The following is a 14,342-nucleotide window of genomic DNA, read 5'->3' as shown; positions in this document are numbered from 1 at the left end:
GTTCGAGTTTTCCTTTTCATAAGAAGTCTATTTAATCGGCCCATGTGGATACCCATGTGGATTTGATTGAAGGAAGGTACTATAACGGCTTAACTAGCATAATCTAATTATATATATATATACACATTAACGACAACATATTTTTGTGGGATGTGTTTACAATTGATGAATTACCTATAAAGACTACAAGGGCCACAAAGATTATGTTTAAGTATGATATGATATAACATGACATGTTCTACTTGTTCCTAGACAACCAGAAGCATGATTATTAGGGTCATTAATTAATAGTGGGTCATGCATGCAAGTATCACTTCCACTAAAGGCTAGCTAGGCTGCTACTATATGATGAACATCGTATCATCACTAGTGTCTTCTAAGCCTCAAATCATCCTCCACGTGGGATAAGAGGATGTCATAAGTCCCCTCGAGAACCTCGTGGGATTCTTCCTTCCCCCTCTTCCCACTCTCTCTCTCTCTCTCTCTCAGTATCGATGCATGCCATCGTGACCCTATCAACCTCTCGGTCTCCTCCTGCTACAATATATATATATATATATATATATATTTATTGTAGCTAGAAAATATATCTATCTACCGACTATTATAAAAAGAAATAAAGACAAACAACAAAAGATGAAAAACAAAAACACTAGTTTATGAAACAGAATCCCCATTCCTCTTCTAAAAACTTCCCTTTATATATTATTGAATACTTTGTGTTTTCCAAACTCAAATTTTGATATATACCTCTTTTCATCACCATCACTACCATTGCTATTACCAGGACGATTGTCGTCTGGGCGAGGTACAAGTGCACTTTAACTAAATGTTGCAAGAAGAAGAAGAGAATTTGATACCGTAAGATTCGAACTCTGGTACATGCATGCATGGTATATAAATATATATACATATGTGTAGGTACAGGTCAGGATGGCTGATGAAGATGGCCAGTACTGGGAAACAGCAGCAACAACACAAGAACAAGAAGAAGAAAAAGCAATGGAATTACCTCCGCATGAGGAACAAAACACATGTAGTATTAACTCTAGCAATGCAAACAAAGGGAAGAAGAAGAAGTTCATAGATGAAGATGAGAAAGGAGGAGGGTGGAGAAACTGGGGAAGTGATCATGTAGAATACGAAAGAGTTGATGAAGACGAAGTATCATCTTCATCGTCATTAACAACGGGGAAGCGGTCATTCACGCCGACTATAAGGATACGTAGAATATTGGAAGATTCTATAGAGATAACTAGTATGGTTGACAAAGATGTTTCTCTAACGTCGTCTCTGTTTAGTATTCTAGAAGAAGAGAAACTAGATGTAGTTTTCGAAAACCAATTCAGGGCTGAGACTAGAGTTTCTCATTCCATTCGAGTGAGAGTACAACCCGGTTACGATATAGACGGATTGGAGAAGAAACTTCAGTTGTGGGCTGGTTGTTCCTCCTGGTAAAAGTTGTACTACTCATTGATCACTAAATCACATTTTTCCAATTCAAAATCCGGCCAAGGAAATATATGGCGAAATATAAGTTAATTATTGTTAGAAATCTACCTAGATGATTGGAGTAGAACTATTATTATTTGATTGAGCTTCAAAATTTATGAGCCACATCAATGCCAGGAAACTCTATGTCAGACCCACCACAAAATCCTCAAAAGAGTTTCATTGGAACCATCCAACGAGATCCCATTTGTATAAGTTGAAGGTTGTTACGATGAAGGAAACACTTCCCTTCGTCAAAAAAGAGAGAGAGAGAGGAAGAGTGAAGGAGAGAGAGAAACGCACGAAGAGATAGAGGGATAAAAGAAGATGGCAGTAGTGGTCAGAGGTGGGAGATGAAGGTCAGAGGTGGTGGTCCCAGGTGAAGGGTGTGAAGATTAGAAGGCAAAATGCAAGAAAGTTAATTTTGGACTTAAAATTCCCTAAGGTCAAATTCAATTGATCAAAGTCTATTCCCGATATTTTTTTTGGATGCCCAAAAAGCAGCGATGAAAACTTTTGACTATAATAAAAAATAACAACCACAATATGATCTTCAAGTAACAAGCATCAACATACCTATTAATCTTCTCAAATCATCCAGCACAAAAAAAACTCACACTATTCATACTCCAGACGAGAAGAATGATTAAAGAACCCAATTTATAAATTTCACTTCATTCATCACCCCAAGGGCATATATTTTTGTTTTTGAACCTCTAAAGAAAGAAAAGAAGAGAACACAATCAGTTCACTTCTTCCCTTATAGTAGTTTGTCGTTCCCCTAAGAGTTGCAAAGAATAAAGTAGAACCTTCCAGCTCAGTAAAAGAATTAAACCCGGCCAATGATCCTGCTTTTACCCACATCAGAGATGGTAAACTGTCACCAGCGTTGCTTATCCTGCTATACCGAAGGAGGAAATCTAAGTTTTTGGTTCTCCAACATGACAAATCTTTTTCATTGGCATTTCCTGTCATGCTTCTAACGTGTGACATCCCACCAGTGACGTGGATTGAACCTGAAGATTGTGTGAATTGAGTTCTGTCGACTAGCAGCTTCCTCAATAGGAAATTCCGGAGCATTAGCTGGGGGAGCAGAAGATCGATTCCTAGCATTCGACTGACTTGTTTGGCAATGGTACTGTCCTGTCCCTTGTGGTTGTGTCATCTGCACCAGATTTAGAGGTACACGGTACCAGAGTATTAGAGGAAGGACATTGGTGATCCTTTATTCTGACTTTTAAGATGTTAGATGAAATTGGTTCTACACATGAGCTACTGCCCCATTCACCTGTAGATGATAATAGAGATTTTGATAGTTTGCAAGCAACTGATGGAAACTAAAGCTTCAATTGTGCCATTACCTCCTCAGGGACTGGACTGCTGATTTTTGCATTTCAGAATTATCAACATTCAAGCTTTTGGGATAAAATCAAAATTCAAATAGGAATCAACGTACGTAAGGTTCTCATCAAGCATTTCAAGCTATAGTGAAGCCTCAACGGGGTTGTCAATATCGGTTTAAGATTCCTCCTATATATGGCTGACACATTGTTGGTTGATCAATTCTATCAGCAAGGTTTGGCAGCATCCTGTCTGATTATATCAAGAGGATCCAATAGACCATCATTAAGCTCAAACTATTCAGTGAAATTTTGACCTTCATTGAGTAAGTTCACGGTGTCCTCGACAAAATTTAATAGTCTACTCATAAACATTAAGCACCATGAATTATTGAAATGCAGGCATGCAGCAACAACGGGATTATCTTTTCTGTGTATGAAATTGTCAAACCAAAATGACACTTTTGATAAAGTTAAATAATATCAGGCATTTCCTACCAGAGTTTCAAACTAGCAGGTCAACTAAGGCTTGCTGCTAGTATCACAACTTAGGGTTTACAAGAAGACAGACATTTCTAAGAAGACAATGCCTCATTCTACCCAGTACACAAAACCACAAACGATTCTAAAAAAATTACCTGATCAACTATACCCAATTTCCCTAATCCATCATCTCCAAGTCCATCCATAAACCCTTTTCGTCCCTTCAGCTCACAAGACTCTTATTTCTAACCCACATTCCCTCTCAATCCACCGATCCTTACCAGTCAGTCAGTCAGTTAGATGGAATTAACAAACCCTAATAAGTAATCTCAAATGATTTTCAACAAGAATTAGGGTTTTTCTGGTATCCAATCATTTGATTTGATTATTCTATACTTAAATGATGCGATATTAAATCTAAATTGACGAAGAAAAAAAAGTGATAAATTAGAAACCCTAATTTCAAGATGTTTCCCGTTTTGTTTTGGGCCGCGGGTAGATAATTTCGCGGTTGAAAAAATTACAAGGTCAAATCAAAATCTCAGGTGGTGGTGGTGGTTAGTTAACCTAAACTAAAACCTAACCACAGTCAAACGAGTCATCGTTTATCTTCTAGATTCAAAGATCAAACCTCATCCGTTCGATCTTCATTCAATTCTTAGATTGGTCCCAAATAAAGTCAAAATTAAACATCTAATTGACACGCGGAACAATTTAAAATACCGAGGGAGGAAATTTTGATGTCTTAGAAAGATGAGAGAACGGGTGTTGTTAAGGTTAAGGGCAAGGTGGGGAGGGAGATCTATAACCGTTTCGTCTTATATACATGAGTAATCTTTAGCTGTGGGTGTTATTTATTTCTGTTTGTCGTCTGTCTGATGACAAACAAAATCACTCTCTCACACCTACCCCTCATAGCTTTCTCTCTCTAAAGTTTACATTTTTACAGGAAGGAGGAGAGGAAGAAGAAGAAGAAGAAGATCTAGTGAGTGATGGCTACTTCTTCAGGTCATAATAATTATGATTTCTCATTTAAGATCTTGTTGATCGGTGATTCAGGTGTGGGTAAGAGTAGTTTATTACTCAGTTTCATCTCCCACTCTACTGAAGATCTTTCTCCCACCATTGGTAATTAAAGATTTCATTTTTTTTTTTTTTTTATCTCTGGGTTATTGTTTGATGTCTGGATCATGCATGTATTCATTTCTATTGTTTGTTGTTGGATTCTGTGGGTTTTGGGTGTTTTTTTGATTTTTCACTTCTGGGTTGGTTGAGCACCCAAATTTGTATTTGTAATTCCCATTGGATTTTTATTTCAATTTCCCCTAATTTGTTTGATTTTAGAGTTTTTTCACAGACATGATTGCTGGAGTAATTAAGGCATATGACTAAATTTTTTGTTTAGGGTTTGTGAGAAATTGGATTTCATAACTTGAATGCTTTCTTGATTACACTAGAATGATATTTTGCCATCTCTTAAATGGGTTCTTTTACCTGGGCATTTGTCGAATTCCTCTACTGAATATGTGCAGGTGTGGATTTTAAGATCAAGATGCTAACAGTCGGCGGGAAGAAACTGAAACTAACAATTTGGGACACTGGTATGACCATCTAATTGCTTTTACCATTCTACTATGAGTCCAATATGTAGTGTAGTCTTGGAATTTCTCTACATAATTGGTCGAATCGGTTTGAGTTTACCATCTATTGGTCTTCATTGGATTATATAAGATGAAAACAATTTGTTTGCTGCTTGCGAGGGCACTTTTCGATTGTGAAAACACACATTTTCGTTATCTTGAATTAGTACCCTTGGGATTTTATCAATACAAGTTTCTCTCGTATTTCAATTTCAGCTGGCCAGGAGAGGTTCAGGACAGTTACAAGCTCTTACTATAGAGGTGTTCAAGGGGTCATTCTTGGTATGCTATTTCAACTATGAAAGAGTTTTTATTTGTAGTCATACATCAGAGAACCAAAATTTCCAATTAGCTTGTTCTAGAGCATCCAACTGCTGGGTTATTGTAGTTAGTAATTACTATTACACTTGATGCTTAATTTTTCACTTCTCAGCTTCGAGGTCGGCGTATTTATTCATGTTAGGAGTTAATGCATTAAGCGAGTATTTGGGCAAAGCTTGTTATCTCTGATATTCACTGTAGTTTGGATTTAGCATGAGTTGCATACTTGCTCGAACCATATATTAATATGTGTATATGGTAGTATTTAAAACCATGCCCTAGTTGGGTCATTGATTCTATACTCATGTTTCTTTTGGCTATGTAACTGTGAGATATGCAATGTGTTCTGGTGTTTTTGCTCTGCTCTTTGCTATCCATTGAATAAAAAAATGATTTAGACTGTTGTATCGTTACTCTAGTTTATGATGTGACGAAGCGTGAAACATTTACAAGCTTGTCAGACTCATGGGCGAAGGACGTGGAGTTGTATTGCACTAATCCAGATTGCATCAAGATGCTTGTGGGCAATCAAGTTGACAAGGTACGTCTATTGCCTTCCATCCACTGAAGGTGTTATATTTTGATTTTGGACTTGGGTACCTAATCAGGAGTTTATGTAAAGTTAAACTCAAAACTGCAAGAAAATGACTTCTGATCTTGCATTAGTTAGCGATGTGTTACCTCATTTTTATTTGTAAAATTTGTACTAAGCATATTTTAGTTGGTGATCAGTTCCTTCATTAAAGTACTTAGTTGGAATATTTGACATTGCGAATAAGTTCCTTATCTTTATCATGGCTGTGATTAATTATCATCGTGATTGTGTTACTGTTTCACTTAGTGTGACAGGGTCATTTCATTAGCTTTTCTACAAGTGATTATACGTAATTTTTAGTTTGTATGGGCTTGATTGTGTGGGGAGTGAAATATCGACAATTACGTAATTCAGGATAGTGAAAGGGCTGTAAGTAGAGAAGAGGGGCTTTCTCTTGCACTGGATATTGGATGCTTATTTCTTGAATGTAGTGCAAAAACTCGAGAAAACGTGCAACAATGCTTCGAACAACTTGCTTTGAAGGTACATTTTTCTGAACAGAAGGCGTGTGAACTCTTTCAATATTCATTTAAACACGAAAATAGTTCTCATCTTCATTGTTTCTCCAGATACTTGAAGTTCCAAGTCTACTTGAAGAAGGATCTACTACTGGGAAGAGAAACATTTTGAAACAGAAACAAGAAAGCCAGGCACCACAGAGGGGTCGTTGTTGCTCTTAGATTACTAGTAACGAAATCCAATACCTGTAAATGAAGTTGAAGGCCCCTGGCCACGGGCTTGTGCCAGTTTCGAGGAACTGTTACATTGAATCCTTCCCTAAAAGCTTGAAAACTCGCCAGGAGATGACTGATGTAAATGGTGATTTGTTTTGTTATATCTTGTCGTTATCGTTTTTCTTATCAATTGGGAAGATTTTGTTCCAATATGAAACGGGTAGTAGTTAATGTATATTTGTCTTCTTTTTCTTTTCATTTTGGTAGAACTTTATCCTTTTGATTGATGTCAGAATCAGTTTGAGAATGGATCTTGTAAATGAAATCGACATTTAAGCTACTTTTAAGCTTATTGTCTTGTATTCTACTTCACTTCAGGCACTTCTCTTTCTTTTTCTTCTCCTTGGATATTACCCTGAGATAAACCCTAATAAAATTACCGAGGCAATTAGGGCTGGAAAATCTCTGAAAACTTCACCTGGTAAAGTATCAAAAGGACTCCAGAATCTAATCGAAATGGTCACTTTTTATGATTAATGATGTATGATTCAAGCTGATGTTCAGTCTAGTTAAGTCTATTCAAGTCGGACGACTCAGAGTCGGACACTGGAAAAACAGAAACACCATCTTATCTAATTCCTCCACTTTACATGGATTTTCAGTTCCCAGACTGCAACACCTGCAAGCCCAGTAGCAGCACTGGCAGCAGAACCAACTCCTTAGGCTTCTGGGTGATTGATGAACATCGGTTTTTATGTATCTAATGAAATCTTAATGAATCTGACCGACATTCTAGTAGCAGCCTAAGCTCACTGTACCAGCAAATCCAACAACAAAAACAAGTTCAATTATGTATTAATTTTGTTTTTACGAACTACTAAATCATTGTCGAACTGTATACCTAAAAGTTCTTTTGAAAAGGGGAACAAAATATCAGGCTATACTGCTAGGATCAATTAAAATGTTACTACGAACTATTTCCCACACCGTTACTCAAGGCCTCCAGAACTGTCCTTGCCTCTGTCCCTTCATCTGCGAGTTCAGCTGAGATCTGCAGAGATAAGCAAGTTAGAACCTTATCGAAACTAACAGAAAAATGAAAACTACAAGTAAAATTTCAATTTAGTGGTTTCACAGACCTTCCCGTAGATGTTTACTGCTGTTGGAGAAGCTCCTGTATCCAGTAACAATCTTACAATGTCTGCATGTCCGCCTCTGGCCGCATGATGAAGAGGCTATACATGTGCACTAAATCAGTACTCCAGAATCCAGATAGAAGAACAAAAAAGTAATTTAGAAAAAGTTAAAGTTATAGTTTTACTCACAGTATCACCTTCCACGTCAACAGTATCTAGCATCCTCTTGACAGACGACGGGTCCGAGTTATTTGCATACTCGATGAGAAGTCGAACAATTTCGGTGAATCCTGCAAACACCCAAAAATCGAAAGTGGGTAAACATTACAATCTATAAGGTTCGATAAGAAATGTAATTAAGTAGTGATTGATAAATTACCCCCGGCACAAGCATCGTGGAGAGGAATTCCCCCATCTTCATCCTTGACTTCCAAGCTAGCTCCCCGTAGCAGAAGTAGCTAAATCGAGGACACGACTTTAGTTTTGAACAATTGAAAACAAATAAAACATAATTGAAAATCAGATGGCGAACCTCGACACAAGACAGATGACCGTAAAGACAGGTCAAATGGAGGGCAGTGTCACCATCGTCCACAGGTTCATCAATACTTCCAGTAAAATTATCTGAATTGTTTCAAGAGAAGAAATCGGATGAGCGGAGATATCTATATACAAATACATTTAAGTGCCCGAACAATTAAACTCCTGATGCATAAGCAGCATAATAGTAAAGAATTAAGCAATTAGCAAGAATCTAGCACCAACATTAGCAGTCTGACTCGGCCGAGTAACTCGAGGATCTGCTAGGGCAGTCGGCTCGAGCCCTTCGACGACATGCCAAACCCAATGCACCAACAATTCAGGAGGTAAAAGAAGAGCTAGCGTGAAATGTGAGTAACCCTAATGTGCTATTATTATAAACAAGAATCGATAATAGATATTATCCATCACAATAATCATATTGCATCATTTGAGCAAGAACCCCCAATTATATATATCATACATTAATGTGCTGTTAAAACCCTAAAGTGTAGAAGAAGAAATCAACATACAGTCAAAACCCTAGTTTTAGATGGAGAAACAAATCAATTAATGAAAGAAACAATTGAAGAGAGAGATAGTTGGGGTTTATGGATAATTGATATACCTAGGGCTTGGCGAAGGAGGTTAACGTCGCCAATCTCAGAAGCATCGGAGAGGGGACGAAGGTGGGGAGGGATATCAGAATCAATCTCAAGAGCTATACCTTCTTCCTCAAATAATACTCCTTCCTCCTCTTCGTCTTCTTCCATTCCATTCCTTCTACCTGGAACCGCCATTTTCTCTTCTCTACCGCCGTTTTTTTCCCCTCCGTTTCTCAAGTCTCTTCTTCGTAAAGAGGGACTTAAGTTTTCTAGTGGGCTCACCTTTGTAGTGGGCTCACCACAACAAAGCCCAAGCATGAAAATCAGTGGACCAGAAAGCAAATAGTGTTTTCTTCTAGGACCAAATAGTGTGAATACAAAACATTTGTAAGAAGATTGTCTAAGTCAATTTAGTTTGACCCAATTTTTTTTTTTTTTTGAATATTGGCGACATAGTCATTACAAAGGCATTGATACATCAATACGATGTGATGAGCACGATAACTGTCGAACTGGCCCAAAGTCCAACTAAACTAATGACTCATAGTCGACGAATGAAATGGCCTAAAGCCTACATAAACTACTTTATTTATTCCTGAATTTGCACTTCTATGGGATCTAACCTGGAATCTCCGCATTGCAGAGTAGATGCAGTGACCAACTGGACTACAAAGTAATATGTCCTTTGATTTTTTGGTTGATCGAATAAGGGTCGGTCCTACTATAGTGAAATCTAAGCGATTTTTTTTTCAAAATAATAACTACTCCAAGTTCTTACACTTGGTAGAGACACAGGGTGTTATGCAGTTACTATCCGATGGCAAGGACTTCACATAGTGTTTCATGTAGTTGGGCATTTGTGCCTTTCATTTGAGTTGCTTGATATGTTTAAATTCAATTTTGCCTAAACTAACATTTTAAATCAACAACTCTATAAAAATGACACTTTTTGATGCATAATAATAACACCAATTATTATGTAACAAATGCTGGAAAGAAAATGAAGTGACAAGTAGTTGGAATGAAAAAGAAACCTAGGAAAAGTGTGTAAATAAGGAAGATTATGAGTTGGGATCACACATGGAATTGGCAATTACCTACTCACACTTCCTATCCCCTATTATTCCTTTGTCATTTTATTCAAAACCAACTAATGGAAGTACAGAAACAGATCAAACTCTCTTTTTAACCTTTCCTTGTAATCCAAACAAACAATGTTGAACCTAATCCATCACTTTTTGGTGGTGGAATCAAACTCCCTCAACCCCCCTATCTCTTTCTTTATGTCTATTATAACATGTGCCGTGTCACTACGTTTGTTTTCATTTCTACGCGATCTGATATCTGATTAGAGAACTGAATTAATTCAATTTTAGATTTTAGAATATTTACTTTGTCTATTTTATGATATAGACTCGCCTAGTGAATGGTTTTGATTGATTTCAGAATTCATTTGAGTCAAGTTATTCAGATCCCACTGAATTAGATTCATATAATTGCGAAACAGACCACCTCAAATACAACAACAAAATAAAGAAAAAATAACAACAATAAACTGAAGACCATTAGAGTTCTAACACGAACAATTTGATTACTTGTTTCAAAGAATTGAAAGAATCAAGAACTATAAATATTTATAATGAAAAAAAGAATGATTTAAATACACATTGAAGTACCCATTATGAAATATGAATTGAAAAGTTAGTGAATGATTTTGGGCATTTTATTTTAGTAATGACAACCCACCAAAGATGAGGCAGAGAAAACCAGAGATTGCTTAGAAGTATGGAAATTGTTAAATTTACCATCTCGATCATCTTCTGGTGCTGGAAGATTAAGATCTAAAGATAGAAACTTTCTTGATTTTTTGATTTCTTCATCATCTTCAACAGATTCAGATGAAGTAACTTGAATATCACTTGGGATTTGGGTGGTATTAATGGTGGTTGTTCTATGTTTTCTCATATGACCACCTAAAGCTTGACCAGAAGAAAATTCAGACCCACAAATTGAACATTCATGAACTTTAGATTTGTTACTTGAAGTTCTGATTTTGGGAATTTGAAGATGATGATTATTGAATTGTACTAATTGATTGCTACTTTGATCATCTTCTTCTAATAAACCCAAAGATTTCTTTTCTTGATCTTGATCAAGAACAACAACCATATTTTTAGGTTTCTTGTGACTTGCTCTATGACCACCCAAAGCTTGAAATGAAGAAAAACATCTATTACAAGTTTTACATTCATAAACAAAAAACCCAGATCCCTTTGAAGTTGTAGTAGTAATTGGTTTTGAATTGTGATAATTATGATGACCATTAGCAAGAAGAATTAAACAATTAGCCATATCTTCTTCTTCTTCAGTAGTATTAGTATCTGTAAAACCAGTTGATGAAGATTGAGAAACAGAGGTTTGATTGTAATGGTGGTGATGATTATTACCTGTTGATGAACTTGTAGCCATAGAAACAATAATTGGAGACATGGGTCTTTGACGTTTTGTACGCTTACCCTTTGCTATATATGTTAAATCATTAGAACCCATATTCATAGTCGATTCTTCCATGAAAAAGTAACTGAGAAATCTACAGTAACAGAGAGCAAAATTCTAGTGAGAGAAAGAGGTGATGGAGGAAGCAAGGTAGAGAGAGTGGGCAAACAATATGTATATATATATAGTTGAAGTTGAATAGGGAGGAGAATCTCTGTGAAAAGCGTGAATTGGTCTGCCAATTAATCTTCTTCTTGTGAATTGTGATGATTCCAGCCTTTGGAAGTTAATAGTTTAAATAAAGTAAATTTTCATTCTCTGGTCCAGCTGAGACTCTAGTGAGAGAAACAAGAGAGAGAAGAGGTTGATTGGTCCAGCTCTAGTGTATGAAAATGACACACCTCATCCATTTTTAGAGTTAGGAAATTGTTCACCACTTCCTAATAATAGGGTAAAAAAAAGCACAATTTTGTTATTGTTACAGGAAGATGCCCACCACCCTTGAGGATTGCAAGTATTATGTTTTAAAATGCTTAACTAGGGTGTTATCCTAGTAAGAGAAGCACCATATTCCGTCCCACTACAAATTTGGGATTGTCCACAACCGCTATTTAAAAGTTAGTTAACCCGAAATTCTACCCAAAGTGCGGATCACATTGATAATGTGGTCGCCGGTAGGAGTTGCAAATGGGTTTGTCGTGTCAATGCTCAGATCATGCTCAATAAATATTTTCGAACCATACGACATCATTGTTATTTTATTGAGTTTCTTCTAGACTTGGTACAAAAGAAATGATCAAATGTACGGGAAAAATGGGTTGAAATTGAATGTTCGTAGACAAATTGCCTAGATTTCACCCATTAGTTCTCTCTCGTGGCCCGTTAGGCGAGATCTTAAGCTCCACCTCAAATTTAGGCATGTTTCGTCGATCATCTTGTCGTTTGTTTGGGTATCAATTACATTTTAGATCAGGATATCAAACGCAAAACTAGCGAGCCTCAAACAAGAAAAACAATGGCCGGGGGATGTGGATAAAGAAATTTTCCGAGGTTCAAAGTTTTGGGTGGAAACAAAATTTTGAGCTTCTTCCCTCTTGTTTTTCTCCCACTTCCACGACCTCCACTATAAATTTCAGCAAGACTTTCACCATCTCCGGGGACACTTCTTCCTCTCTTTCTCTATATCACCGGCGAAGGGGATCCTCCCCTTTGCCAAAATCCTAGTTTCCAAAGGAAACTGATATGGTTTCTTCTGGAACCAGACTAGTCTCATCATGTTCCAAACCTCATGTCTAATTCTTTTTTTAACATTAGGCCAAAGTGGGAGTGTCCTTTAGATTTAGATCCTTACCATGAAGCAGGTAGTTGTTATAATGTGTTGTGTGGCCGAGAAGGACAACACTAACTTCATGAATAGTGGTGATATAAATGAGAGAGAGAGAAGATAGGAGAGAGAGAGAGAGAGAGAGAGAGTGAAAATAGGACAAAAATGAAGGTGAACAAAAGTGGAGGAATGGTATCAGTTAAAGTTAAGTGCGGTTCACACTCTCCTTCGCACACTTTGATAACCAATATGACACGCACAGGATCCCCATTATTCACTCCTCTCCCTCACTACTACTCTCTCTTGACAGACAAATTTAGAGAAAGAGAGAGCACTTTTCCTCAACGATTCTCTAGAAACAAAAATGATAGAGAACAAGAAAATCTAAACATATTCTAGACATACATTCTACGTGGCTTGCTGTAATTCGTGTTTTTGATAATTCTAATTCACTTGACATTCTAAACATACACCCTCAAAGGCTCCTCGATATGATGATGCAAGTTTGGAAATACGAAATTTGCGGTCCATTATCTTGTTTTCTCTACTTCTTGATATAACTCAATGTATACCTTTTAATTATTTAAACATAATTTGTGAAATTAGTCATATATAATTTTACTAATGTCTAAAATAAAACATAATTATCTCAAAAACAAAATAAAACCAATGGGCCGGGTGCATGTGCTTATTGACCTCCTCCCGATAACCCCGGACCATGAATTGCTCTACTCAACTACTTACAAATTTAATTCATATTTCATCTTTGACAATCATTGGGTTTCATTGTTTGTCTCAAAACTGTTAATTTTCGGAGAACATCCAAATATAGTTCGAGAGGTTAATACTGTTAATCACGTTCTAATAAAAATTATAAATAACTAAAAATTGATTATATTCTTTCATTCCGAGTAATTCCTTTTATTTACTGTATTTCGATATAGTTTGTCTATATTATTGCATAAAAATGAAGTGTAATCTTGTCATAACATTTATGATAAATTCAAATTAAAACAAAGTTGGGGCATTCAAGGACTTAAATCTCAACCACATAGAGTGATAGAGTAAACAAAGTACATATACTAAATGTGCTTAAGTTAAAAGAGGCCGGCCACCTTTTAGTTTTAATTCCAAAGTCAATCACCAAACTTTTCTTTTATCAAAGTATGATCCAACGTACACCTAAGTCACGTATACTACATTATGTCTCTACAACTATGTGGATCAGCTAATAAGTGTTTGACTAGTCGATTGTGCATTTTCTGTTCGAACCATATTTGATTTCTATTGGATCATTTATTAACTCGTGTTAAGGATCACAAATAAAATAACATAATAGTAAAAATAGATTTTTATTCCTTATGATTTTTAGGACTCAGTAGTTATACAGCTTATAGTATTTATGCAAAAAGAAAAAAAAAAATTGTGCCACCCTAATATAAGGGTTCAGTTTTGTTCAACACAAACTAATGGACTGTGTCAATCTCAGGATGTAGACAAATAAATGAGAAAATAAAAGCTTTGTATTAGGTGATTTTTCACATTGTAGGATTAAAAGTATTTTTTTTAATTAATTTAAACAGTAAGCTTTTCATGAAAGTGTTATTTTGAAATACAAAGGCTCTTCCTCCACAACGCACAAGGTAAACGATTAAGCTAAAAAGTTGACTACAAAATTAACCATCAAGGTTAAAGAGAGTGGACAGGGGAGGGGGAGG

General features: G+C 36.3%; 3 protein-coding genes across 3 annotated transcripts; 1 reads left to right on the top strand and 2 right to left on the bottom strand.

Moving 5' to 3' along the window:
* The first annotated feature begins 4,030 nt into the window (after positions 1–4,030).
* On the top strand, positions 4,031–6,909 carry LOC147546433 (ras-related protein RABC2a-like). The gene is made up of 6 exons (XM_086673643.1): positions 4,031–4,442; positions 4,847–4,915; positions 5,171–5,236; positions 5,695–5,816; positions 6,225–6,353; positions 6,440–6,909. Exons 1-6 carry the CDS (start codon positions 4,307–4,309, stop codon positions 6,548–6,550), a joined length of 633 nt encoding a protein of 210 aa, XP_086529769.1. The 5' UTR covers positions 4,031–4,306; the 3' UTR covers positions 6,551–6,909.
* A 470-nt stretch (positions 6,910–7,379) lies between these two features.
* On the bottom strand, positions 7,380–9,116 carry LOC147546432 (Ankyrin repeat family protein). The gene is made up of 6 exons (XM_086673644.1): positions 8,828–9,116; positions 8,213–8,304; positions 8,060–8,138; positions 7,870–7,970; positions 7,684–7,779; positions 7,380–7,595 (listed from the first exon to the last, which is right to left on the bottom strand). Exons 1-6 carry the CDS (start codon positions 8,997–8,999, stop codon positions 7,512–7,514), a joined length of 624 nt encoding a protein of 207 aa, XP_086529770.1. The 5' UTR covers positions 9,000–9,116; the 3' UTR covers positions 7,380–7,511.
* Positions 9,117–10,369: 1,253 nt separating this feature from the next.
* LOC147546431 (zinc finger protein ZAT5-like) lies at positions 10,370–11,707 on the bottom strand. The gene has a single exon (XM_086673642.1). It carries the CDS (start codon positions 11,373–11,375, stop codon positions 10,533–10,535), a length of 843 nt encoding a protein of 280 aa, XP_086529768.1. The 5' UTR covers positions 11,376–11,707; the 3' UTR covers positions 10,370–10,532.
* Between the last annotated feature and the right edge of the window lie 2,635 nt (positions 11,708–14,342).

Source organism: Eschscholzia californica, unplaced genomic scaffold (assembly GCF_041429995.1).
Source record: "Eschscholzia californica isolate CP2 unplaced genomic scaffold, dmEscCali1.0.p SCAF_4, whole genome shotgun sequence".
In the NCBI taxonomy this organism is placed as follows: Eukaryota; Viridiplantae; Streptophyta; class Magnoliopsida; order Ranunculales; family Papaveraceae; genus Eschscholzia; species Eschscholzia californica.
This window is presented reverse-complemented; position numbering and strand designations above follow the sequence as displayed.

What these genes read in the sequence shown, in the direction of transcription:
- LOC147546433 (XM_086673643.1), top strand. Translation starts at nt 4,307, where the DNA reads ATGGCTACTTCTTCAGGTCATAATAATTATGATTTCTCATTTAAGATC. An exon ending in TGGGCAATCAAGTTGACAAG is followed by an intron (nt 5,817 to 6,224) that starts GTACGTCTATTG and finishes TACGTAATTCAG; the next exon opens with GATAGTGAAAGGGCTGTAAG. An exon ending in TCGAACAACTTGCTTTGAAG is followed by an intron (nt 6,354 to 6,439) that starts GTACATTTTTCT and finishes TTGTTTCTCCAG; the next exon opens with ATACTTGAAGTTCCAAGTCT.
- LOC147546432 (XM_086673644.1), bottom strand. Translation starts at nt 8,999, where the DNA reads ATGGCGGTTCCAGGTAGAAGGAATGGAATGGAAGAAGACGAAGAGGAG. An exon ending in CCTCCTTCGCCAAGCCCTAG is followed by an intron (nt 8,305 to 8,827) that starts GTATATCAATTA and finishes GAAACAATTCAG; the next exon opens with ATAATTTTACTGGAAGTATT. An exon ending in CAGTAAACATCTACGGGAAG is followed by an intron (nt 7,596 to 7,683) that starts GTCTGTGAAACC and finishes TTATCTCTGCAG; the next exon opens with ATCTCAGCTGAACTCGCAGA.
- LOC147546431 (XM_086673642.1), bottom strand. Translation starts at nt 11,375, where the DNA reads ATGGAAGAATCGACTATGAATATGGGTTCTAATGATTTAACATATATA.